The 24,876-nt window shown below is 45.3% G+C and overlaps 1 protein-coding gene across 1 annotated transcript in view; it reads left to right on the top strand.

The window, feature by feature from the left end:
* The window catches only part of CMIP (c-Maf inducing protein), a 131,181-nt gene extending 112,908 nt beyond the window's left edge, over window positions 1-18,273 (top strand). Inside the window, exons 11-21 of the mRNA XM_036390338.2 lie at window positions 951-1,016; window positions 2,089-2,115; window positions 2,565-2,613; window positions 4,056-4,163; window positions 6,630-6,746; window positions 8,128-8,268; window positions 9,170-9,217; window positions 9,940-10,086; window positions 12,188-12,293; window positions 13,361-13,431; window positions 16,284-18,273. Of these exons, the coding sequence (XP_036246231.1) occupies window positions 951-1,016; window positions 2,089-2,115; window positions 2,565-2,613; window positions 4,056-4,163; window positions 6,630-6,746; window positions 8,128-8,268; window positions 9,170-9,217; window positions 9,940-10,086; window positions 12,188-12,293; window positions 13,361-13,431; window positions 16,284-16,337 (934 nt within the window). The 3' untranslated portion in view covers window positions 16,338-18,273. The remainder of the gene's footprint in view (window positions 1-950; window positions 1,017-2,088; window positions 2,116-2,564; window positions 2,614-4,055; window positions 4,164-6,629; window positions 6,747-8,127; window positions 8,269-9,169; window positions 9,218-9,939; window positions 10,087-12,187; window positions 12,294-13,360; window positions 13,432-16,283) is intronic.
* The last annotated feature ends 6,603 nt before the right edge of the window (window positions 18,274-24,876 follow it).

Genomic DNA, 24,876 nt, shown 5'->3' on the forward strand with positions numbered 1-24,876 from the left:
GCTTCTTAAGAGTACCCTGCTCATGCATTTAAATTTTCTTTTTCTATGAACACATCTTTGTGGATTGTCCAACATCATGTGTGTTATTAGTTTATGGACATTTCTGTTTTATGTAGTTCAAAAGATGGATGAGACTTTTGGAAATGCATCCATCTTCAATTTCTCTGAGCTAGAAGTTTCCCTTTGCAAAACTGCATTCTTTTGGAACAGTTCCTGTGCATATGTTGTCTGTCTGTAATGCTATCAGTAGATACTGTCCATTTGAGAACATTACACTTTGTTCCTTCCCAAAGACACACCACACTTTTGTGCCAAGTTTCCAGTAAGCTGCAGCCAATACTCTGATTTTTAACACTGAAATTCAAAAGGTAGCAGCACTAAGAGGAGGTGGCAGGCTCTTCTCTGTTGTTTCTACAGACATCCCCAGGTGTTTCAGCCCATGTGAGATTCACTTCTGTGTGTGCTCGTTGTTACCAGTGGGACTGAGAGCCAGGGTCTGGGCTTTGGCTGGTGGGTTTTGTGTCAGAAATGGATTTGGGGGTATCTCTGTTTTTACAAATAGGCTTATGTCTTACAGCAAAGAAAATTTCTAGCTCGATGTAGCGAAGAGCTTTAAATAGCAGTGGCGTGGTAATTGCTCTACCAACTTAGATGAAAGTATTACTTAGTGATTAAATGTCAACAGGTTTCATAAACAGCAAATGTCTTTAGGTTGACATAAAGAAGGCCTCTCTGGAGGTCACTGTAAATACCAGATTTATTGTGCCTCAATATGGAGAATGTGCTGGAAATGGAAAGGGAAATGTCACTGTAGATTTTGAGAGTGCTTCAGTAAACCAGAAAGGTTGTTGGTGCCCACAGTAAAAAGCTTTTAACTCCTTGAACTAACTGTTGGCAAACCATACTTAAAACCTGGTGACGTTAACATTAACAAAATGTTCATTTTGCAGGTCAGACTACGATGACTGGAGACCAGCCCTGGCCAGCTTGCTTCAGCCTATCCCATTTCCCAAGGAGTGAGTTTGCACTGTTTTAGTATTTACTGGCTTGTTCTTGTTACTGCTTTTTTATGGTGAAATATACGTCAAGTGAGAAGGGATGGCAGTAGGAGCTTTGTGCCTCCAGCATTGATTTAGAAACTGAAGCTGATTTTGGCTGATGCTGAGGGATGTGAAGACCTCCCCGCGTTCAGCTTCCTTCCCCATTTCTCTCAGATGATCCTGAAAAGAAATATGGTTAACTAGAGACAGGCAGACAGGAAGGGGAGGAAAGCTGGTGAGGAGGAGAGCAGAGTGAGAGATTCAGTGGGGGAGGAAGCTTCACTGGCGTCACACAGACTCCTGTAATTTGGATTTTGCATTAAATGAAGGAACTGCCCTACGGATCAGCCCAGCTCCCCTGGTAACCTATTAATGAGCAGTGGTGTTTATAAAGTGCAGACCTCCATGGACAAAAATTACAACCTGTAATTGTACAATTTGCTGGCTTATCACATCCCCTGATGACCTGGTGTCTTGAATCACAGAGGTCTAATCCTCCATGCCAGGTTACCTGGGCTACAGTGAGAGCTTGGAGATGGGTAACAGAGACATCATTACCTAAGTCTAACTTGAGTCTTGGGGGAGCTGTAAACCATACCATGATCCAAGGCACTTCACAAAATGACCATTAATTGCCTTACTGATGTATGATGCTAATTAGCTGCGACCATACCCTAATTGCCTTGCAATTAAGGAATACACCTGGCTCTCGGAGGTAGGCAAAACCCTGTAATTATATAATGGTACTGTAAGTCTTTTACTTTCTTCTGACCCAAAGCTCCCACTGATATTAGTCAGAGCCTTGTCTAAGACAGACTCAAGAAAAGCTACAAGATTTGTTCCAAGTAATTTTCCCCTCTAGGTTAATGAAAGAGGCTTTATCTGATTTTTTGAAACTTTTTTTTTTTGTCTTATGTGCTGCAATTGCTTAGCAAGTCCTTTTATTATCTAGAAAGAACTGAAAAGTGCTTGTTTGGTTTTTTTGGGCTCTTTTTTCCCCCCTTCTCCTTTCTCTCAGATGCTCATACTCTTCTGTTTTCCATTTCAGGGCTCTCGCACATGAGAAATTCACAAAGTAAGTTTCTGGGGCTCCTTTGTTTTATTGAATAAATTCTTGTATTAGTCAATAATAGCAATGATGCATTATTCAGTATTGTGTCTGTAATGGCTTTTATCTGTGAAGGGCTGTAGGCATGTTCTGTTAGCAATAAAAAGTTCTCTTTGTAATTTATTGTGCTAGCAGGAGCCCAAGGACTAAAGCCACTGGGTGCTGATAGAATTTACAAAGGAGTTTGTCAGTGCACATCTTAGAAACATTTTCTAGGCTATTGTGAGCAGACACTGTCCTTGGTAATAACTTTTAGACATCATATTTCCTTTCTGTGGAAGGAGTTCAGCTTGTTTCTCTCTAAATTGCATTAATATATATAATTTTAGGTGTTGTTCAAGAGAAATGTGATACTTGTGTAAATACTGCAACCAGCAACTGCTTATTCTTGTCCTTCTTACTCTTATTTTTTTCAGGGAGCTGAAATATGTGATTCAGAGATTTGCAGAAGACCCGAGGCAAGAAGTGAGTTTGTTGGCAGTTTACACAGAGCATTAGTTGGAGGGATTGCAACTGCACTTGTTCAGATCTCTCCTTGAGTAGTTTGTTCCAAAACACAGTGTGGTTTTACTCTGCCTAGGTCTCGAAGCAGTAGTGGCCTCTCAGGGTGGTTTATGTGTAAGGTTTATGTGTTGTCACCTCCTTGTCTGGCATCAGTTGATGTCCTTGTTCTAAACCGCAACCAGAAAGATTTTTCTGTGGGATCACTCAGAGCTTTACATCTTCTGTACAAAAAAAATGAAATCAAAATCCATGGGTCCACACAGCTTACCAAAGAACAGGTTTTGTGTAGCTGTGTTTCAGCTCTGTTGTGTGCAAATGCCTGTAATTCTCATGAATTGGCAGCAGGAAGGGGGTGGGAGTGTGTTCCTGGGGCGAGAGTGTTGCTGCAGCCTCGTGGTGCCTCAGAGCTGCACTCAGAGCCTGCTCAGCATCATCAGCTTTGGCTGAGTCACAGGGAACCTCTCATCCACAGTGATTCTTGCTTTTGGCATGAAGGCAGGAAAGCTCCCTCAAACTGGGGGTGAAGCTGTATCATCACTGCCCAGAACTCCTCATTTCCATGGGTTTAGCTCTTGTGAGCAGTAGTTACCCTTGTCAGAAGAGACCTTCTTGTCTTAGAATGGCACCAGGATTTCATCTGTTACTAGAGTTCTGTGCCCAAAGGAAAGAATTTACCTCCCACACACACACACCTCAAAAATTGAAATGGAACATCTGTTTCTTCAAGTGACGGGAAAAAAAGAAAAGGAAAAAATAAAGCTTAATTATGACTTCTCTATTAAATTGTGGGACTAAATATAGTAATCTCTACAGTGGGCCAAATTTAGACTAATGGCTGCTCACTGGTGCCAGCTTTCCAGTGCAGCTTCCGTGCTATGTATCCCTGTTGAGTTTTCCCTGTGGATTTCCTGCACCCTGACTCTGGTCGAATTTTATTAGTGCAGGAGTAATAAGAATTGTGAGTGATTGGAATGAGCAAGCCATCAGCCACCACATTTGGTATGCAGATCACATCAGATGTATAGACACACATGCTGGGAGGACAGGGGGAAAATGACAGAAGCTGAGAAATTTGTGGGGTTTTTTTAATTTGGATTTTTGGTGGTATTTTTTTTCCTGAGTGAAAGGAGCTGTTCTAGATTGGAGCCATTTTGTGTTTGATTTGTGTAAAGGGAATGAAAAGGGCCGTGCAATAAGGGAGGGTGCAGCTTCCCTCTTGCTTATACTGAAAAAAAAGGATTCTGGAGGAGGGGAGACTGGCCTGCAGCTCTGCAGATTAAAATATTAACCATGGGATTTCCAGCAGTCCCTGCTTCTGCAGTTCCTTTTGGCCCGGTGTGGGAGATGCTGGTGGTTATTGGAAGGAGCTGTGTAACCTTCCCAATGTGTTCACTTCTTGGCAGGTGCACTCGTGTTTGCTGAGTGTGAGGGCTGGCAAGGACGGCTGGTTCCAGCTCTACAGCCCTGGGGGAGTGGCCTGTGATGATGATGGAGAGCTCTTTGCCAGTATGGTAGGTGTCTGCAGCAGTGGGAGTTCACAAACTGTGCAAGAAGTAACTAATGCCTGGTGGGCAGTAACAGGATATACTTGTTTTTGTCAAAAAATAAATTATTAAAATCACTGTTTTGTTAACCATGAGTGTTCACCAGAAAATCCAGATCTTTCTGCCACCAAATCCATTGACCTCCCTTGCAGTCACATTTTGCTTAACAAGTTACTGTTCTCTTTTTGAACCGTGGCATGTTTTGTCACTGGTAGTGTAATACACAAACCATGCTTGTGCATGTGTACGTATTTCTGTGTTTGTAAATATCTGTCTTTGTCTGTCTATATAAAAAACTCTCTCAGGGAACATGGAAAACTGGGAGACAGACTGTTCTGTACGTGCACACCTACAGTTTACATTTGTAGGCTACCCTGGAATTTAAAACCAACAGTTACATTGGTTTAATCAAGGGATGGATGGATAGATATAAAAAGGTGTTGCCAGTGTCTCTGCCCAATTACATTGTTGTGAAGAGGTGTAATTAGAAACCAGCATTCCATTTCCAGCAGTTATTTCTTTTGTAACTCTGAGAAGGGCTAGACAGAAAATAACAGGTTTTAATCAGTGATGTGATTTAAGCACATCACTGTCTTCCTGTGCAACCTGGGTCAAGTCACTCTCTGTATGAATTCTCCATATACCAAGTAAGAAGGAAATTATATTACTGCCTTTCCCTGGTAAGGGGGAAAACATTTATTGAAGTTGGCTTTGGGTACATAGTGAAGTGACTTTCTACACTTTGTGCATCTCCCACATGCTGAACATTTTGGGACATACAGAACATCAATGTCTGTCTGTAGCCTGAAATTCAGATGGATCAGTTACCTCTGAAACTGATAATGGAAGAAGAGTGTTTACAAAAGGTTTCACCCCTCTTCACTGTTCATCTGTCTTTTATCTTTGAAAAGAAAATTTCTTCAGAACTGTATCATTTCTCCTGAGAGCCATTCAGGATATTTATGAGCATCAGGAGATGGCGTGCATGAGAAAGCACAATGCTAACACACATTAATATGCAGCACTCTGTGCCCTTTGCAAGGATGTTGATAAATACTTAAAGAGCTGCTAACGACTCACCATAAAGTTGGAAAAACACCCTGTTCTGAGATGCACCTAATGTTACTTTACTGTCAGTGTCCGTATTTTCCATTTCTCAAGAAAACCTCTAAAAAAACTTAATGAAAACTGCATGAAATGAAATTTCTTTTGGCTTGGAGGTTCACATTTTTAAAGGCCACCTGAGCTGATGGATGCTTAAGGAAAAAAAGATTTTCTGTTTTTCTAAAGAGCTTGCTGATAATGAAGCCATGATTCACATGGAATTGGCCTCATCATGGCATGGTTGTGATATTTTAGCAGTATTGAACATAGTGCAGGCAATGCCATGAGCCAGGGGGGCCACAGAATGCATTTACAAGGTTATTGTAGGGTAGTGCTGATGTTGAGTCCACATAATGGAGCTCTTCCTGCCTAGGCTGTTGGAAAATGCAAATTCTCACGTAGTGCTCTGCAGCAAATGGTGAATCAGCCATCTGGGTTATGAAATAAGACTTTCTTCTATGAATCCAGCATTTAATCTCTAAGGGATTTACATTGGAAATAATATGACCAACTTATTTTCTGAGAAGAGACATATTTGATTTGCACAAGTGGCTTTGCATTTCCACCATAGGCGTTACTATGTGGTATCAGATGGTGGTTTCTGGAGGTTTCAGAGAGTCTGCACAACAGTTTTGTCAGCTCAAAGACTCGAAGGAGTGCCACTCAAGGCATGTTCTCAGCAGTTCTTTCAGGGAAAACTCAGCGAAAGAGAAAGCAGGATATTGGCCCAAGAGCATGAAAACCCATGAAGTCATCTCTGACTTAGTGCTTTGGACTGCTGGATTTTCTTAAAGCAGTCCTTCCTTCCCCAGTCAGGTCCTGTCTTCATCCTGAGCAGGTGATTTTGTCAGTCAGCAGCCCTTGTCCAAGGCCAGCAGATTGCCAGCAGCAGTGCCTTTTACCTAGACACCCAGCCCACGCAGCCCCTGCTCCCCAGCTGGCATTTCCAGAGAAACCCAAGCGCAAACAGATGCGAGAGCAAAATCCCCGGTGCTTCCCCCGGGGCTGGGGTCATCAGGTTACTGGCAATGGGGGCAATGGCACAGCTGCTCTGATGGTTCCTGGGGAGCCTCTCTCAGGCTGTCAGCTGGGCTCCTTTATGGAGTCAAACTCCCCACTCCCTCAGATCTCACTGGGCATCACCTTCTTTGAAAAGTCACTTCCATTCAGCAGTAAAGCTGTTGAGACACTGCAACCTTGAATGTAAAGATTCATTTAGGTTTATTGCAAATATTTAACCCACTTTTTGACGGCTTAACAATATCCCTTCCAGAGGTATATGTGTTTCTTAGGCCTACACCCCTAATTTTACCTCTGTTTCTTGCATAGGTTCATATTTTAATGGGATCCTGCTATAAAACAAAGAAATTCCTGCTTTCACTGGCTGAAAATAAATTGGGACCTTGCATGCTGCTGGCTTTGAGGGGTAACCAGACGATGGTAGAGGTAAGCCCTAAAAATGTGTGGTCATGAGCACTGTTCAGGTTCACAGTGCCTTTCCCAGAACTGGCTCTAGCAGGGGTCAGGTTTGTGTTATGTCAAACACCAGCAGTGGCTGGTTGTGGTTCTCTGAATTAAGGGGAGCAGAATATTGTTGTTCTGTAGATATGAGTGTGAATTAAATGAAAGGTGGGTGCATGAATTTTTGGACAAAGAGGTTGTTTGGTGTAATGCAGCTGCAGAGGTTAGGATGGGAATAAATGGCCATGGTGCTGTAGGCTGTGGTGAGAGATCACAATCCACAACCACAAGGCTTTTCCACGATGAAATGCCTGATTCTTGTCTTGCCACCTGCAAAATGAACAGTGCACAGGAAGTACCTTTATAAAACCTTATTTGCTTGCATTAATACACATTTTTTTATGCTTCTGATTTGTTATTTTTGTTGTGCTAATAGTTTATATGTATTTTTCTGGGTTTCTTAAGAGAAGTTTCTTGATAAATGTCATTATCAGCAGAAAGAGACTGGATAAATAGATGGAAAGAGTTACAGTTTTTCATTGACTTCGATTTTTGCGTGCTAATTTAATCCAGTAAATAAAGGAGCATGCTGCGTGCATTTGAATATAATGTTGCTGGATTTTTTTTTCTTCATTAAAAATAATTGATATTGTGGAGGGAATAAAAGCTTTGCATTTTAATTGCAATGGCATGATACATAGCTGAAAAGGAGAAACAGTGTGGAGAGGCAGCTTGTGTCCTGAATCTGTGTGACCCACTGGAATCATCCCTTGGGATCTGCCTTGCTCCTGGCAGTCCCTTCCCCAGGGTGAGCTGGGTGTGTTCCCAGTGAGGTGGGGATGTCCTGGCCAGCAGAGAGCTCCCAGCATCTTCTCTTGGAGCCTCTGTGCCCTTCACCCATCCTGCCTCGTGGACGGGGTGCACCTCACACGTGTTCTGCTTGCACAGAAGCCCCAGCACTTAGGGATGGAAAATCCCTGGTGTGCAGTGTCCCAGCTCTGCCAGTGCCCAGCCCAGCCCCTGGACCTGGGCAATACTGGATGGATTGTACCTCTTCTGGAGAGGGCTGTGGCATGGAGCCATCTCCCAGGTCTGAGGCAAATAATTGCACCTCTCAGTCAGAAGGAATGAGCACTAATGGGGAGCAGGATAGACAGGCTGGCTTTTGGAGATTACACTTCATTCTTTACAAATAAAAAATTAATTTTGTGTGTTGGAAGTGGCATAAATATTGCTGTGATATCCTCAAATCTAACCTCCTCATTGCATGCTCTAAAAACGTAGCCAGGCCCAGTGTAATTAGGGTATTTGAAAGAAATGTAATGAAAACCCTACACTGACCACTTTCCTTTTGTTCTGCTGCTAGATTTTGTGTTTGATGCTGGAATACAACATCATTGACAATAATGACACCCAGCTCCAGATCATCTCCACCCTGGAAAGCACAGACGTGGGAAAGAGAATGTATGAACAGCTGTGTGAGAGGCAGAGGGAGTTAAAGGAGCTGGTATGTCACCCTGCACACATTGCCATAGCACACTGGGCTCTGTGCTCTCCACAAATGGAGGTACAAAGAAAGACAAGCAGGGTGTGAAATTCCCAGTTAACAACAGGATGGGAGCATTCCTCAGAGGATTTTACTGTGAATATATATACTGTGTGATATTTACTGACGTGACTAATCCCATACTATGTTTATGAATGATATTCAATAACCTGCTTAGGATCCCTGGGAAGGAATAAAGGTGAAACCCTGCCGTCTCAAGATCTTACAAGTCAGCTTGTCAAATTCTGCCACCTTTTGACATATGAGTAGCAAATGGCTCTGGTGCTGGCCAGCATTTCTGAATGCTCTGGTATTCACAGCATTTCACTGAGATGGTCTTTAGGTCTAGTTCTCAGAGCTAGAGCCCACAGAAAAATATTCTTCCTGATTTTAAAGAGAGGCCCTGCAGATTTACAATGGACCTGCTCGCATGAGCACTTTTACACCTAGGCAAACATACCCACAAACTTCCTCTTGCCTCTTTCACATTTATATTTGTCTTTAACCCCTTCTCCCAGCCTGAAAAGTAGATGCTTTTTTTAAACTCAAGCAAATTATTTTATCAGCTGTGCCATCTTAACCCCTTTGCTCACTTTGCCCAGCATTTTCCTTTAAGAAGTGGCCAAATGCTGGCAGGCTGAAGCAGACCAAGGGCATGAAGACCCACTTAGCTGTGGTTAGTGGTGGTCCCCAGGGACACAAGAGGCACACTCAGGGCAGGGGAAGCAGGGATGAGGTGGAAGGGCTGGCAGGAGCTTTGAAATGGGAGCAGGGTTAGCACTAGTGAGGAGCTTGCTGTACTTCAGTGAGTCTGAAATGTAGAATGGCAGCTTGTTTGACCAAAATATCTTCTCTTTTACAGCAAAGAAAAGGTGGCCCCACAAGGTTAACACTGCCATCCAAGTCCACAGTAAGTTAATCATGTCAATAGAAAAACACCTTTGTCTTTCCATATTTAAACACTTGATTTATGTTTGCCATGTGGCACAGTGGTTTTGGGCAGTTAGTGGGGAGCCATTCCACTTGCTCTGTCAACACAACTGGAGTTTACACAACTAGGGCACATTTCTGCTCTTGGGCCTGTGCAGCAGTTTCCAGCACCAGCAGCAGGCTGTCATAGTGCTGCTCACATTTGGAATGGCAGCTCTGGGGACAGAGTTTTGCATTACAAAGGCAAACTTCACAATGTCCAGTTCTGGATTTTAGTCATGGAAGTCTCAAAGGGACCCAGCATTATTGCATTTAAGCTTGGTGCAAACCCAGACTAACTTCACTGAGGCCAGGTAGTGGTGCTGAGCACAGGTGGGACCTGGACCTTGTGGTTAAATCTTCATGATGTTTAAAAACCCATCTCCAGCATTTGCTCTGACACTGAGGCCTGTGTGTCTCACAAGGATACACACGCAAAGGACATTTTTGTCCCAATGTTTGGACAGATTTTTCCCAGGGTGTGTGAAGCAACACTGCCACAAGAGCCCAGCTGCTTGCCAAACAAACAGAAACTGCTCTGTGTGGTTCTCTGTTACTGTAAACAAGTGGAGCAGTTGTGCAACTCGCTCTGGTTACCGGTATCGGTGACACTTCCAGGCTGGGCACCCACAATCTCCCTTCCCAATCTCTGTTCTCTTTCAGGATGCAGACCTGGCCCGCCTCCTGAGCTCGGGATCTTTTGGGAATCTGGAAAACCTCAGCCTGGCCTTTACCAATGTGACAAGTGCTTGTGCTGAGCACCTCATCAAACTGCCTTCGCTCAAGCAGCTGAACCTGTGGTCAACTCAGGTGAGTGCTCTGCAGCTGAGGCTCAGAGCAGGAACCACTACTGACTAATTCTGAAACTCCACACTATGTCAGCACAAGAAGAGTGTGTGTAGAGGCTTGCTTAGATGACTTTGTCCTCCTGCTATTTTTACAGGGCCTTCCTGTGGTTTGGCTCATCCTGGCAGCTGATTTTTTTTTCTCTTCGCCCCTTTTTTTTTCTCCGATTTTTAATTTTTATTTTTAATTATAAATTGTTGCTGCTATCTTGGGTTGAATGTTCCAGTTGGGCATGGTTGCTGCTGTGTGCTGAGTAGAACCTGGGCTGCTGTTCATCTGGGAAATGCTTCTGCTTTCACCCAGTTAGGATGAAAAAATGATGCTGTGCAGCTCATATGGTCAAGCAGAGCACAGTCTGTGCAGTTTAGGCAGTGAATTGCTTGAAAGCTGATCAACCCAACAGCAACAAAAAGAAACTCAGATAATGAATAAGTCGAAGGAAATTATAATGAGAATGTGATTATTTTGTAAGCAAAAAAAACCCCAAGTTAATGGAACAAATTACTCAGCTGTTGACTGAAGGAACTTCTAAAATTAAATTTTTTCTTCTATGTTTCCCTGCTGGTTTTGCTCTCTGAGGTTCTCCACTGAATAGGTTTTCCCCATTTTCTGTTAGCACCTATTTATAGTGCTCACTGAAAATGCAATTATTGTCAGTCCACCACAAAAAGCAGCATTTTTTTACCAAAATGTCATGTAAATATTTGTTTTGTTTTCTTAACTACTTTGTATCCCAGAAATATCCTTTTTTTTTTTTTTATGGGGAATATGAAGTAGAGACTGATTGCTTGCTTGTTTTAACTGTTTGTATGTCCTCCAGATTTGTCTTAACAATGTAACTTTTGCATCTGAGAAACTTTGATGCTTTTTGTTCAAAATGAGTTTGATTTTACTGAACAAAGAGCCTCTTTTTGTGAGTTTTTTTTGTTAAAAAGGGGAAAAAAAGGGTTTAGATTCCATTTTATTTTGCGATATCCTGGTTTCCATTAATCTAGAATTTAGAAACAGCAGAAACCAAGTGGGTCAATAGAACAATTACCAATCAATAGTGCATTGTTCTTGAGACCAAAATAGCTAATTAATACCACTTGCACTGTGCTTTTTTTGTGTGATGTGGTTGGGAACTGGCTGAGGCTGCCATAACCATCGTGTATAGCCTGGGTGGGAGCCCACTCGTACAAAGTCCAGGCTTCAAAGGCACCAGTCTAATTAAGAGATGGCCTGTGGTTAACTGCACACAAGTCACTCCATTTCCCTGTTCCCTGCCTGCGAGACAGAGATCACAGAATCACATAATGAGAATAATGAGGTTGGAAGAGACTTCTAAGATCATCATGTCCAACCTATGCCCTCACACCTCAACTAGACTATAGCACCAAGTGCCATGTCCAGGCTTTTTTTAAACACATCCACAGATGGTGATTCTACCACCTCTCTGGGAAGAGCAATCCAGTACTTTATTATTCTTTCAGTGAAAATTTTTTTCCTAATATCCAACCTATTCCTTCCCTGACATAGCTGGAGACTGTGTCCTCTGGTTCTGTCAGAGACCGACCCCACCTGTCTGCAACCTCCCTTCAGGAAGGTGTAGAGAGCAATAAGGTCACCTCTAAGCCTCCTCTTCTCCAGGCCAAACAACCCCAGCTCCTTCAAACATTCCTCACAGGGCTTGTGTTCCCAGCCCCTCACCAGCCTTGTTGTAGATAAAACTCTGCTTTCTCTGCTTTCTCTGCTGCCACTGGTGATGGCAGTGGGCAATGGAGGGCTCGGCCAAACCCCATTTCCACAGCCCTGTTTGCACTGAGGTTCTTGCAGAGGGGCGGGTGGCCCAGCTTGTGTCTGACCCAGCTCTGTTTGTGCCCCAGCTCGTGTCTGACCCAGCTCTGTTTGTGCCCCAGCTCGTGTCTGACCCAGCTCTGTTTGTGCCCCAGCTCGTGTCTGACCCAGCTCTGTTTGTGCCCCAGCTCGTGTCTGCCCCAGCTCTGTTTGTGCCCCAGCTCGTGTCTGACCCAGCTCTGTTTGTGCCCCAGCTCGTGTCTGACCCAGCTCTGTTTGTGCCCCGCAGTTCGGCGACGCGGGGCTGCGGCTCCTGTCCGAGCACCTCACCATGCTGCAAGTGCTCAACCTGTGTGAGACCCCCGTGACGGACGCTGGGCTGCTGGCACTGAGCTGTGAGTGACAAACGGGGGCTCTGTGGGACACTTGGGTGGCTTCTGAGGAGTTCGTGTGGGTTTGGGCCAGAGGTGGATCTCTCAGTGCTTCTGCAGGGGTTTAGGACAGGCTGTGGCTGTTTGGGTTTGATCTTCCCTCCTCACTGCCCTGTCCTGCAGCTGTCCAGCTGTGGGATGGTGACCTGAGCCTGATGGCACTGGGTGGCCTCGTGTGGGCTTTGTCCTCCTGAGCCATACTCCAGATCTTGCCTCCGGCTTCACGGATGGCTCCTGCCCCCATCTCACGTTGTCACCTGTTGCCCAGGGACTTCCCAGATTTCTTCCTATGGGTATCCCCTCTGGGTGGGACCTGCCTTTGTGCTGCAGGAGGTGAAGATTGCAAAGCCACCTGGCAGCTTCTCTGTGCAGCAGACTCCTCTGCTGGCATTTTTTGTTCCTTCGTTTTTGGGGAGGTGAAACCCTGCCTGTTCTTGGTTTAAACAAGGCAAGGGCAGAGCAAGGCATCCAAGATTCCCTGAGCACTGAGAGGAGCTCGATGTGCTGGAGTGAACCTCCCTCCTGCTCCCAGCAGTGCAATTCAAACCTCACTGCTGGGTTTGGAGGGCTGCTTTAATAGGCTTGATCCTAGGCAGACGTGCCAGACAGGCCAGTAGTTATGGCTCATCTTAGGAAACTATTCTGCTAAGTACTGGAGCCTAAAATGGGAATGGGGGGAGGAGAGGGAGGACTGCCAGATCAGCATGGCCCCTGTGAGCCCATGCAGAGCACTGAGAACGGGCACTATTCAGAATAATGTGCAGGAAACCGATTATGAGAAGTTGACTGAACTCCTTTGAAGTCAGCAGTCTTAAGCATATGCTTAATGGCCCTTCCTAAATAGGGACTTTTTCCTGGATGAGGGCCCAAACAGCTGTTTATCCATTTGTATTTCTATATTTTATGCTATTCAGCTTTTTCCTGGGAGTGCTGCACATAGTCATGTCTTGTTTATGCTTTGGCCTGCTGCAAGCATGATATTTTAAGAAAATGCAGCATGATCATAAATACATGTGTGTTTTCTCTTTCAGCCATGAAGAGCCTGTGTAGTTTAAATATGAACAGCACCAAACTTTCAGCGGATACCTACGAAGATCTCAAGGTATTTGTCAATTGTATCCTCTAAAGATGAGAAGTATCTGTAGCAAGAGTGTGGTGGTGATGCCTAGGGAGAGGAGAAGTGACCCTGTGGAGTGGATAGCATGAAAGTTATCTGAAAAGGGTGAAGTGGGTTATTTTGTGGATATAATGACTGAAAGCAGCATTGTGAGGTTGCTGGCTTCAATGGACCCAGGAAACATTTAATGTACTGAATGGAGAAGTATGAGATAGAATCAGCAGCTCAATCTTTTTGCCTGTGCTATCAACAGTAAAGGCTTTATCAATACAAGTTTCATAAATTGATTGTTTCTGATGAGGATACAGAGACAGGTACAATCTAGTGCACACCGTATCCTGCACTGTTAACAGCACCAAAGTAACTTGTGTGAACAGTATTGTCAAGCTTTGATTTGGAAAGCAAAGTGAGAACTGAAAGCATCAAGGAAGATGCAAATTTATCTTGACACCTCCAGGACTGGAATTGGGCTCTGAGCAGAAATGTCTGCACAGATGCCCAGTTCTGAAATTTGACATGTGATGTCTGGTTTTACTGTGAGTTTATAACCACTTAGGCAAAATGGTGTAAAGAACCAGGATGCAGCCCCAGGTGGTTTCAAAGCTGAGATGTGTTGGCTTTCATGACTTCACGTGGACTTTGCTTTCATTCTGATGGTGTGTGAGCTGCATCTCCCAAAATATTACCTTAGAGACCCAAGGACTCAAGATGAGACTTGACATTTGCTTGTCTTGGATGTTGAAACAGATTGGGCCACGTTTGCTTAAAAGGTCACAACCTTGGTTTGAGTTTGGAACTTGAAGCAAGTCCTGTAACTGCTCTGCTTTCAAAATTCACTGCAAACATCTATCTTTGGTTCTGGCTGTGGAGCCAGGGCTCCCCCAGGGACTCCACTGCAATGCTGCTTGCATGGAGTTTTCAAGATCAAGTTTTAAAAACTTGTGTCACAATTGTATATGCAAAGAAGTCCTTGGAATTAACAGCTGGCTTGCAGATGGGTTCACACAATGGAGCTTGTATCAGGCCCCAGGCATTTACAAACAATCAAGGTCAATGCTGTATTTGGCCCAGGGCTCTGAAATTGCATCTATTGAAAGGCTCCTCTGGTCCCACCCCTGCTTCTGAGCCCCTTTGCCACTCACTTCTTACTGAAACTCACATTCTCCTAACTGGTTCCCTCTGCTCTGGTATGGCATTAATAGTCCTTAGCAGCCACAAAAGAAAGTGACTTGCCAGGGCAAACAGCAAAACTGCCTGTGAGCAAAGTCCTGATGATTGCAGAGAATTCAAAAAGCTGAGAAAACAGGCAGGCATCACTTTTTCCCCTTTCACCTCTTTCATTGAAGTTTATCTTGGTGGCCATTATTTTAGGGCTCTGTGTGTGTTCAAAGGTAGTAGTTTCTTTCCCTGGGGCACATGGTTGAAGGTTTGTTAAGAGCAGCTCAGACTTCAAAGAACCTATTTTTGATACAGATCTTTCCTTCTTCTCACGTTGGTCTGCAAGAGCATTTGGGGCACAAGCCAGTGATGACATTTCCTCTCAGCTCCATCCCCCACCCCACTAAACAAGCTTGCACACACACAGACACCCACATATGTACCAGGCAGGCTGAACCAGACAATAAATAAACACCCACTACTGAAGTCATTATTGCCTAACTGAAAAATTATTTGCTGGCAGTGTCTGTAGGATTATGAATAGCTCTTATCAAAATACGCGCGCACATAAATCAAGGAGTGAGGTAATAATGACTCCTAGAAACTTCCAAGTCCTCAATTATGCCCTGGCCTAATTAAATGTGTTATTGTTTTGAGAGAATTAGCCATGCAGTTATGGTCAGGGAGCATGGAAAGGGGATCGACGAGAAGGAACAAACAGCTGATCCCCGTCTGCCTCGTGTGGGGTGATCCAGGCATGATATGGCCAAAAGCAGCAGAGTTGTGGAAGGGAGACCACAAAGACACCAGAAGTTGCTACTGCTCCATGAGTTGTTGTAGTACATGGAGGGTAAAATCAGCAGTGTGGAGGCTGAAGGAGGAACGTGTCTCTCTCTGCTGCAGTTTGAGTGCGCTGCCTTCACGGCAAAAGTTGGACAGAAATGTTTTGCTAAGCATTTACATAAAAAATAAGACGGGGGTTTGATCTGGACCTGGTGGCTGGTGCATGGGTTTCAGAGCAGGTGGGACTTAGTTCCATGTGTCTGTAAGGGCTGGGCATCCTGTTCCTTTGCCACACCCACCTGCTCAGCTCGCTGCTGAGCTCAGCACTGGGCCCAGGGTGTCACGCCTCTTCTGCAATTGGTGGTTGACAGATCAATCCTTGCCGTTTGCTGGGAGGTGCTTTGTCCCTTTCTGTAGCCCTCCTCCAGATTTGACCTCTGAATTGAGTAAGTCCAGGGATTGTTTCCTCACAGGATCTCCCAGGCCAGAAAGCTGTGTCTGCCCTTTTACCTCTCCTGGGCTGCCTGTCATCCTCACCACCAGTGGGGCTCTGTGCTTCCCTAGCCAAGAGGAGGAGGTGCTTTCATCCTCTTTTGGGAGCCCACATTCAAAATACAAGTACAATCTTCAGAGCTGCACAGGTGCCAGGCTTGCTGTCACACAAAAAGTCACAGGACACAAGGTTTTTCACAATCATCAACACCAACAACAGCAGGGCAAGGTGCTCTCCTTCCCCAGGAAGTTCTTTCACCCCTCCCTTCTCTATTCCCCCTCCAGATTTGGAGGAATGCTCTGTTGGATAAGCACAGGGAATGGTCCCACACAAGAAATTTGACAGGAACTTTTTACCTGAGCCCTGAACACGTTGTTAATTCTGACCTTTCCTCCCCTCACAGGCTAAACTCCCCAACCTAAAGGAGGTGGATGTCCGCTACACCGAAGCCTGGTGAACTCTCCCTGCCTCCCACTCTTCTCTTTTGCTTCTTGTGAGAAGGAAAAGATTTTTAAAACAGACAGATTGAAACAAACCTGAAAATAACTTTTGGCCAATTCCTGTAGAGCAGTGAGTCTGGGGACTTGGTGGCAGGAGTTGTGGTTGTGGGGTAGCAGAGTGGAGTTGTGTGTGTTGGGAGGATGGGGCAAGCCTGGACCCCATCGGATTCTTTCAGCTTTGTGATTTCAGAATCAACATAATTTAAATTGAAAAGGAAGGAAACAAACAAACAAACAAAAAAGGACTTTGTAGCAGCAAGAGGATTATAAAGAGGAAAAAAACACCTTTGTGGATTTTATTTGCCTTTGTGTTTTATGCCGTGTGGAGAAAAAAAATATATTCCTTTGTCCTTACTTACCTGGGTTTCCTTGGCTGGCACCCAGCCAGCCAGAACTCCTGTTTCACCAGTTTTGCTCCAGAAAATCAAACTTCAAAAATCTCAAGAGAAGAAAACCAAAACCAATATGATTTTCACCTCCCCTCATGTCCTTGCAGTTGTTATGCAAAGTAATTTTGTTGTACATAAGATTTACATAATGCACCTATTTAAGAAAATGGTTCACAAATAACAGGTCTGGGACCTGTCTTTTATTTATGAATTGTTAATTCTTTTACCCTTTTTTTGCGTATAGTACTGTATAAACTAGTTTGCTGTCTTGTTGTTATTATTATTTTTTTTAAGGAAATGTCCTCCTTGAAGAATTGCCTTTTAGTAATGCAAACTGTATTATACTCCCTCTTTGTCAACATTCATCGCGTTGTCTTTTTGATTTCAAAATGCCTCAAATGTTATCAAATAGGAAGGAAAATCTTTATCAAGGGGGGCGTGGTTGTTGGGGAAGGGGGTGCAGGGATTAATAAAAGTCACAATTCCTTCCAAAGTCTGAAAATTTTCTTTAGTCTTTTAAGCCATGTCAGGTTTAAACACAGGAGACGGGGACAAGACGTTTCTTTTGCCAATGGGGTGTTTGCAAACTGTAGATTTTTACAAGTTGCCTCCGTTGTTTTCTGTTTACGTCCGATATTTCAAAACGAGAAAAAAAAAAGAAGCTCTCCCTCCACTTTGTGCATCAGCTTTTTCTGGGTTTGGTTTTTTTTTTTCCCCCTCCCCTCATTCCCTGCCCTGTCCTGTGCCCCCCTCCCTGCCCTGTTCTGTGCACGCATTGTTCTGCATGTTCCTCTGGGGAGACTGAGGAAATCGCGGTGTTGCTGATCCGATAGCTCTGACCTGTCTGTAAATGTGACTGCTACATTTTTCAAATTCCACACTTGCTTAGAAGATGATTTTTTAAAAATTGTGGTTTCTTTTATAACTATGCTGTTGACTTTTTTTTTTCATAATGAGCCTTCATTGTACAGAGCTGCTTATTTTAAAAAAATCAAACAAAAACAAAACAAAAAAGTTTTTTCCTCTGTTTAACACTTTTATTTTATTCTTCAGCACCTCAAGATTTCACATACAGCCAATGTAATTTTTTATATAAATATATATATATATATTTAATCTTATTCAATGGAAAGCCAAGCTTTTTTGTTCAGGTTTTTTTGTTGTTTTCTTTTTTTTAAGTTTGTTGCTAGGTAGACAACCCCATCCCAAATTATGTTGTTTTTCTCCTTTTTTTTTCTTTTTTTTTTTTAATAATGAAACAGAAATTGAGTCTTAACTCATGTAGTATGTCAGGTTTTTTTCCCCCTTCAAATCCCACACTGTATGAAGATGTAGTATGGGAAGGAAGAAGAAGAAGAAAAAAAAAAAAAGAAGAAAAAATATGCCAACATTTTCCTTAGCACTGTTGCTTTTACCAATGGTTTACTACTACTGTTCTGTAGCTGTGTACAAAGAGATGTGAAATAATTTCAGGCAAAAATAAACTGTAAGTGAATATCTTTTAGCTGCGTGCTTTGTGTTTTCTTTGAAGGAGCCTTTGGCTGGCCGGTGATGTGGGGATGCTCTGGGAGGTGCAGGCTCCAGAGCAGAGGACCAGCAGGCAGCCAGGGTGTTTGCTGCCCCTCCCCACGCTTGAGGAAGCACCATGGAGAAGGAGGAGAACAGCTGAGCTCTGTATGTCCTGTTTTGCATCCCTCCCCAGGCCTGTTTTGTGCACTGTCCCCAATCCTTGAAAGGCTTAAGGGGTCCTTGCAGTGGCCATCAAAAGAGCTGCACTGGTGAGGGAGTTTCTTGCACTGGTTGCCTGATGTAGGCAATGAGGGAAGCTCTGGGGCATCTTCAGGCTCAAGAGGGGTTTCTGTACAATTTAATACAATTAAGGTGTATTTTTGGGCTGCCTCCAAAAGCAGGGATGTGCTGTGTTTGTGTTCTTCTGCTGTCCTGGCTGAAGCCCTGCAGGGTGTGGGCTGGATGCCAGCAGGAGACCCAGCTGGAGCTCCACATCTCTGCCTCCATTGTCTGCACAGCTACTGAGCTTCAGCTTTCAAACAAATGGGCCCCACTTGAAACCAATTCCTGCAGGTGTTCTGAGAGCTGCCTTTGTCACCTGTGTTACCTGGCTCCTGTACTCTCACTTTTATCTGTATTTCTGTTCTGTTCCACAAAAGAGACTTCAGGACATGGAGAACACAAGGGTTTGTACCATGCTTCCAGCCAAGCTAAGAAGTGCTCACAGGATGGCCCTTGATAAAGAGAATAACTTGCTTTTTTTTTTTTTTTCTTCACTGAACTCGGGCAGCTGTAGCTGAGTCTGTTGGGCTTTTTGGGTGTTTTCCCTTGAGCAGGCACCACTGCCAATGGGTTGTCCTGCCCTGGCAACAGCAAGGACTTCACAAAACTGTTCTGGACCCAGAAGAGCCAGAAATATTCCTGGGATGTTGTGTGAGGGACTGAAAAACCACCCAAGGAAGGAGATCTTTAGGCCTTGGTGAGATGAAGGCATATATTGGATACAGCTTCTCTTCCTGCTGTGGACAATGACCCATCCCTGAACTGCCCAGGCTCTGCCTTTGGGGAAGTGGTGACAGTGTTTGGGTTCCACAACCTCATCTGGATTATCAGCCCTGGGAGAAGCCACAGAGCTTTGCTGAGATGCTACGTGGGTGCCCTGGAGTGAGCAGGCAATGGGTGTGTGTGAGATCCCCCTTCAACACCTGCCCTGCTCCTGCCTTCTGCTGCAGCCTCCAAGAAACTCCTCCTTCGTGCTTCCTCCCTGATCCTGACTCCTGAAACAGCAGAATCTCCTCCTGCCGTGGCAGCAGGCTGAACAAAGTGAGATTGGAGGTGCTCAGTGTGGAGTTAAGTAAAATGGGGCTTGGCTGGAGTCATGATGTGCCAGGGCAGCTGCCCTGGGTCTCAGGCCTGTGGCAGTGACAGAGCAGCCTGGTGAGGCTGTCTCAGGGTTGTGTCTGAGTGAGGATTCTCTGTTGGTTACAGCAGGTGAGGATTACATGTGCTGTAATAGAGATGCTGTGTCTGAGCTTGCGCTCTGCTTTTCCTGAGCTTTTTGCAGCAGAGCACTGGGCCTGGTGGCTGGCTGCTGCTTTCCCTGGATAATGATGCCTTTCTGCCTGTGCCCAGCTCTGTTTGCTGATAATGGAGCTGTTCAGAAGCTGCCTGGTTCCATCTGGGAGGTGCCTGCAGCTCTCCTTCCCGGGGACTGGGAATGCCAGGGGCTGGTCTGACCCGCAGCTCTCGGCTTTCAACCCGAACTCGTGCAGCAGCTCTGATGCAAGTCCAAAGAGCACAAAGCCTCAGCACTGCTGAGTTTTGGGAGCAATTTTCTCCTGTCCTCATTAAAAGCCTGTGGTTGTCCTGCCTTCCTACTGCTGCTTCCACTGCTCACAGCTACCTTTTGAGTTTCAGAAGACCAAACACAGAGATGAATCTCACAAAGTACCTTTGCCTCCAGTTTCCTGGCTGTGTGGGCTCAGCTTATTTGTTGCTCAGAGAGTGAAATAGATACCTAAAATCCTGAGAATTCAGCATGGATTTGCTTGTAGGGGAGTGCTGAAACAGCTGCTGGCCTGAAGCATTGTCTGGTGGGATTTTTCCAAGAGCTTGGGATGTCTTGTTCATGGGATCCAGGTGGAGGCCAGATTATCCACAAGTCCCATCCCTGGTGACCTGAGGCTCCTTGCCTGATGCTGGCTGAGGGATCTCATGGGACATGGTGGCACTGGGCAGGTGTGGGGATCTGCAGTGTCCCTGGGGCTGATCTGCACCTTGCTCAGGGTCCTGATCTCCTGTCCCCAAAGCAGCTGGGCCTTGTCCTGGGGCTGTGACCTTGGTCCCCAAGGCCTGGAGAGGCTCCATCTCGGAGCCCTCCAGCACCGAGCCCAAGAAGTGCCTCTGATATTCCTTATGCTTCCCAGAGAGCATCAAGCCTCTGTTCAGGTAAAGTCCTCTTGGGGATCAAGTGGGCTCTGGACTGGCAATCCCTAAATGCAGCAAAGGAATCAAATGCTAATGAGCTAAAAGAAAAGCAGGGATGCCAGCTCCACCCAGGACTGCTGGCTCTGGAAAACAGCAGCAGCTGGGCCTGTTCCCTTCTTTGGGATTTCCACTGCCCTGCTGGCTGGGAGCAGCAGTGCCCTCCTCTCTCATGTGTACAGTGATTTTTAATCCTTGAAACTTTACAAGCATCTGTAAGCAGTAGGGCAGTAAGTGCTGCTGAGGGCAGTGCTGACCTCTCCCAGCCCCTGTAACACAGACCAGCTGTGCCCATTAGAACACATCACTCACTAATAGTGCTGCCTCTTAAATTTGTAATGAGTTTTTCCAACTAAATGGAGTACACATATCAAAATATTTCTTTTAAGTAGATGTTACAATGCATTTTTTTTTCCATTATCCTTTCTATTGACAGGGGAAAAGCTTAAATGAGTATTTGAGATTAGCCATTTTTATTAATAACAGATCTTGGAATGTCCTTTTTGCCAATAATATCAAACATGCTGGTATTTTTCCTGCTAGCCTGATACCTGCTTTTTTTTTTTTTTTTTTAGGTAATCTCACTTTCATGTTTTTCACCAGCCAGCTAGAACAAGTACTGTAATACCTTTCTAATGTTCCAGTAGGCCCTATAGGATTTTAAATACAAACATATCCAAACCTCACAGATCTGCTGGCCATGGATGAACCTTGTTGATGTAAATATGTTTTTCCTACTAATCTCTACAAAGATCCAAGCAGAGCTCTGTGTAGAACAGAGCTCCCAGTTTATGTTCAGACCATTAAATTGGTCTCAGCACCTAAATTCACCAGTTTGTTCTGCAGATCTGGCAGTTGATATAGTAACCAGTTTCTTGTTAATTTTTCTTCCAGCTGGGATAGGATATCAAGCATTAATCCTTTAATTCTTATGCAGCATACATTTGAAGTTGAGTTGTTCACAGTAGATACTGAGATACTTTTAAATCATAGCAGGCTCTCCCACCCAGAATCTCCTGTTTTTAAATAAGCCTTAGCTATGAAATCCCTGCCTTTGCATTAAATTACAAAAAAGTCCTTTTAAAAAGTGAGGTTTGCTTTGAATATGAGGTCAGAGACCCACTGACTGTCTCACTTTAATAGAAGTGTTGCTGCTGTCATTGGTATGTGCTGTACCTCCTTATATTGAAATACTGAAACCTTGGCTTAGGGACACTTTTCTTTCTATATTTTACCTATTATGATGGTATTAAGGATAATTAATGTTAGTGACTCATTTGCCAGGTGCTTTATGATCTTGGGGCTGGGTTTGTTATTTATGGCTGCAGAGGGGCAGGGTGTGATCCCTGAAGGTTGCAAAAACACATTCATCAAGAACACTTCAAATTGCAGTTTGGGCCATAATGTTAGAAACACACAATCTGTGGTTGATTGCTGTTTATGAAAGAGAAAAGGTATTGTAAACCTGTCTATTGACTAGGGTTTTATGTTCTCTGACTCTGTTTTAGCAGCTGTCTCCCTTCCATGTGGTTCTCTCCAGGCCTGACAGATGGGATGAGCAGTGGCAGGGCTGGGGGAGCATCCCTGTGCCTGGATGGGGCCCATCAAGATCCCCTTCATGGTAAGGAAAAGAGATTCTGCTCTGCACATGGCCTAGAGCAGGAGCAGGATTTGTCCATTATAGCAACAAAAAAAAAAAAAAAAAAATCAGAACTTTATAAAAATCCCAGCTACAGCTGGAATAAACCTCCCTGCGACTCGGGGGAAGGGCTGTGTGAGGGGCAGCAGGGACAGCTGAGCTCAGCCACAGCATTGCTCCTGCCCTCACTGAGGTGAAATTCTTGTTTTAACATTGCAGTGAACTCGGTAGAGAGTATTTTTGGCTGGAACAGTCTGACCCAGACTTCTGCAACAGTCCACTATTAACTGATAAGTTAAAGGAGGCTCTGGGGGAATCATGGATGTGGCTGACGGGATGAAATCCATCCCTGGAACGGAGGCTGGCGGAGGGCTGGGTCTCCTTGCTCAAGCCTGGTAAAGATGCCAGGTCCTGCTCCTTCACAACTCTTTTCTTCAGAAAATGTGCTGGGTGTCATTGTCAGAGGGATTTTTGGTTTAGAGCCTGGGGGACCCTCCCCTGAGCACTGAGGGTAAAGCTGCACTGCACAGCCAGAGCCGTGCGTGGCCATGGGATGCTCACACAGGATCCCATGCTTCATGGAGATGTGGGATTCCCTCTTCTGGGGTCTGTCTGGCTCCTCCTGACAGGACAGTGAGTAGTGGTGGCTCTGCCATAGTGCCTGTGACAGTGAGCTTGTGTTCCTGCACAGTGAGAGCTGCAGGACCCCAGAGTGCCAAGCCCCTGCCCAGGTCACCTCCTTCACATTTTGAGAGCTTCCAAAGGACCTTTCTTGGAAATGCAGCTGATTTATGAGGACAGGGAAAATGGGTCAGTGCACAGAGGGCAGAGCATGGTCCTGATGGGTGTTTCCAAAATGTAGCCCCATCCCACTGCTCCCAGTGAGGGGCTCCCCAACACCCCCAAATGACCGTGAGGAGGATCTGGGCCAAGTGGACATCCCTGGATGTTTTGGCAGGCCCAGCACCAGGGTCGTCTCCTGTGAGAAACTCTCAAATAAATAAATAAAACCCCAAAGCAGGGGGGGAAGAAAAGGAGAAAAAAGTTGCAGCTAAGGTTGAGGCTGCTGCAGAACTGATGACATCAATGTTTCCATGGTGACAAAATCTTCACTTAGGTATGGTGAGTGCCCTGAGCTCGCGGCTGCCAAGGAAACCCGCCCGAGCTCCAGCACCAGCCACTGCGGTCCCGGGCCTTCCTCCCCCTCCTCCTCCTCCTCTTCTCCCTGCCCTGCTGCCCAGGGGCTCTGAGCTGCACCCTGCTCCCTGTCCCATGTGGAAGTTAGTTGGTGGAATTGTCCATTTTTGCCCCCACTGCTGTGCCCGCTCATCCTGGGAATGATGAGGGAGAGCTGCCATCAGCAGGGACATGGGGACACGGTGGCTCTGTGACATTGCCACACCACAAGTCACCTGCTGTCCATTGATGGGCTCCAATGTCTTCATGGCTGCCAAACAGAGCTCTTGGCTTCCTGCAGCTCATGAGTGAAGTTGCTTTGGGTTTTGGGGTCTGCTTTGGGCTGACACCGTGCTCAGGGAGCCCAGCCTGGTGTGGGGACCCTCCCTTCCCTGGGACATGGTGTGGTGTGGCCTCAAGGCAGCAAGTGGCTGGAGGGGTGACTGTGGAGGAGCAGGTGGGTGGGGTATTTTACATTCCTCCATGTCTTAAAATGCAGCATGAAACAAACCCATCTGTGGCCACTCCTTTGCTGGAAGGGTGTCCCAGCACAGCATGGGTTGGGTCTGGGTAATTTTTTTTCCTATGATTTAGGTTAAAACCCTTTGAGTACCACAGCATCAGAGACCACCCCCAAGGAGAATTAGGGAAATTGATGACATGACAACAGTGTTTATCCTCCTCCACCATCACGTTTTCCCTCCTCTTCATTAGTACAAATGGGAAGCTTCTCCTGAAGTTTGGTTATTCTCTAGAAATGCACTGAATTCAGACAAGAGCAGTCATTAGTCACCAGGGTGAACCCAGGGCTAACAAGCAGTGAGTGAAGTGATGAAAAATAATTGGCAAGAGGTTTGGGTCTGAATCAAGTCCTGATTTTAGTGCTGTGCTCAGCTGAAGCCATGCCATCGTTGGCCAAGTGTGAGCACCCTGACCAGCGCTCCCCCAGCAGCCCTGACAGCCCAGAGGGACCCCACAGGCCTCTCCACATGGTGGCAGGCAGGCTGGTGACTGAGAGCTCTGTCCTGCCTTGAATACATCTCCAGTGAAAAAGTATCACCCAAATCCCACGAAAGCTGATGGAAAATGTTCTTTTCTAGCTCATTTTAAGGCAGACCCCCAGTGATTAAACAGCAGTCTGGGAATCTTTGTTTGGTTTTGTGTTTTTAAAGGTATTGAGTAGAGGCCTAAAGGTTCCAGTGATGGATTGTGTCACATGAAGCCACTGCATCACTCCACGCGTGACCATGGCCAGCCCTGTGCCACCCCACCAGGGACTGTCTCCTCGCCTGTCTGCAT

This window comes from Molothrus ater, chromosome 12 (assembly GCF_012460135.2).
Source record: "Molothrus ater isolate BHLD 08-10-18 breed brown headed cowbird chromosome 12, BPBGC_Mater_1.1, whole genome shotgun sequence".
Classification (NCBI taxonomy): domain Eukaryota; kingdom Metazoa; phylum Chordata; class Aves; order Passeriformes; family Icteridae; genus Molothrus; species Molothrus ater.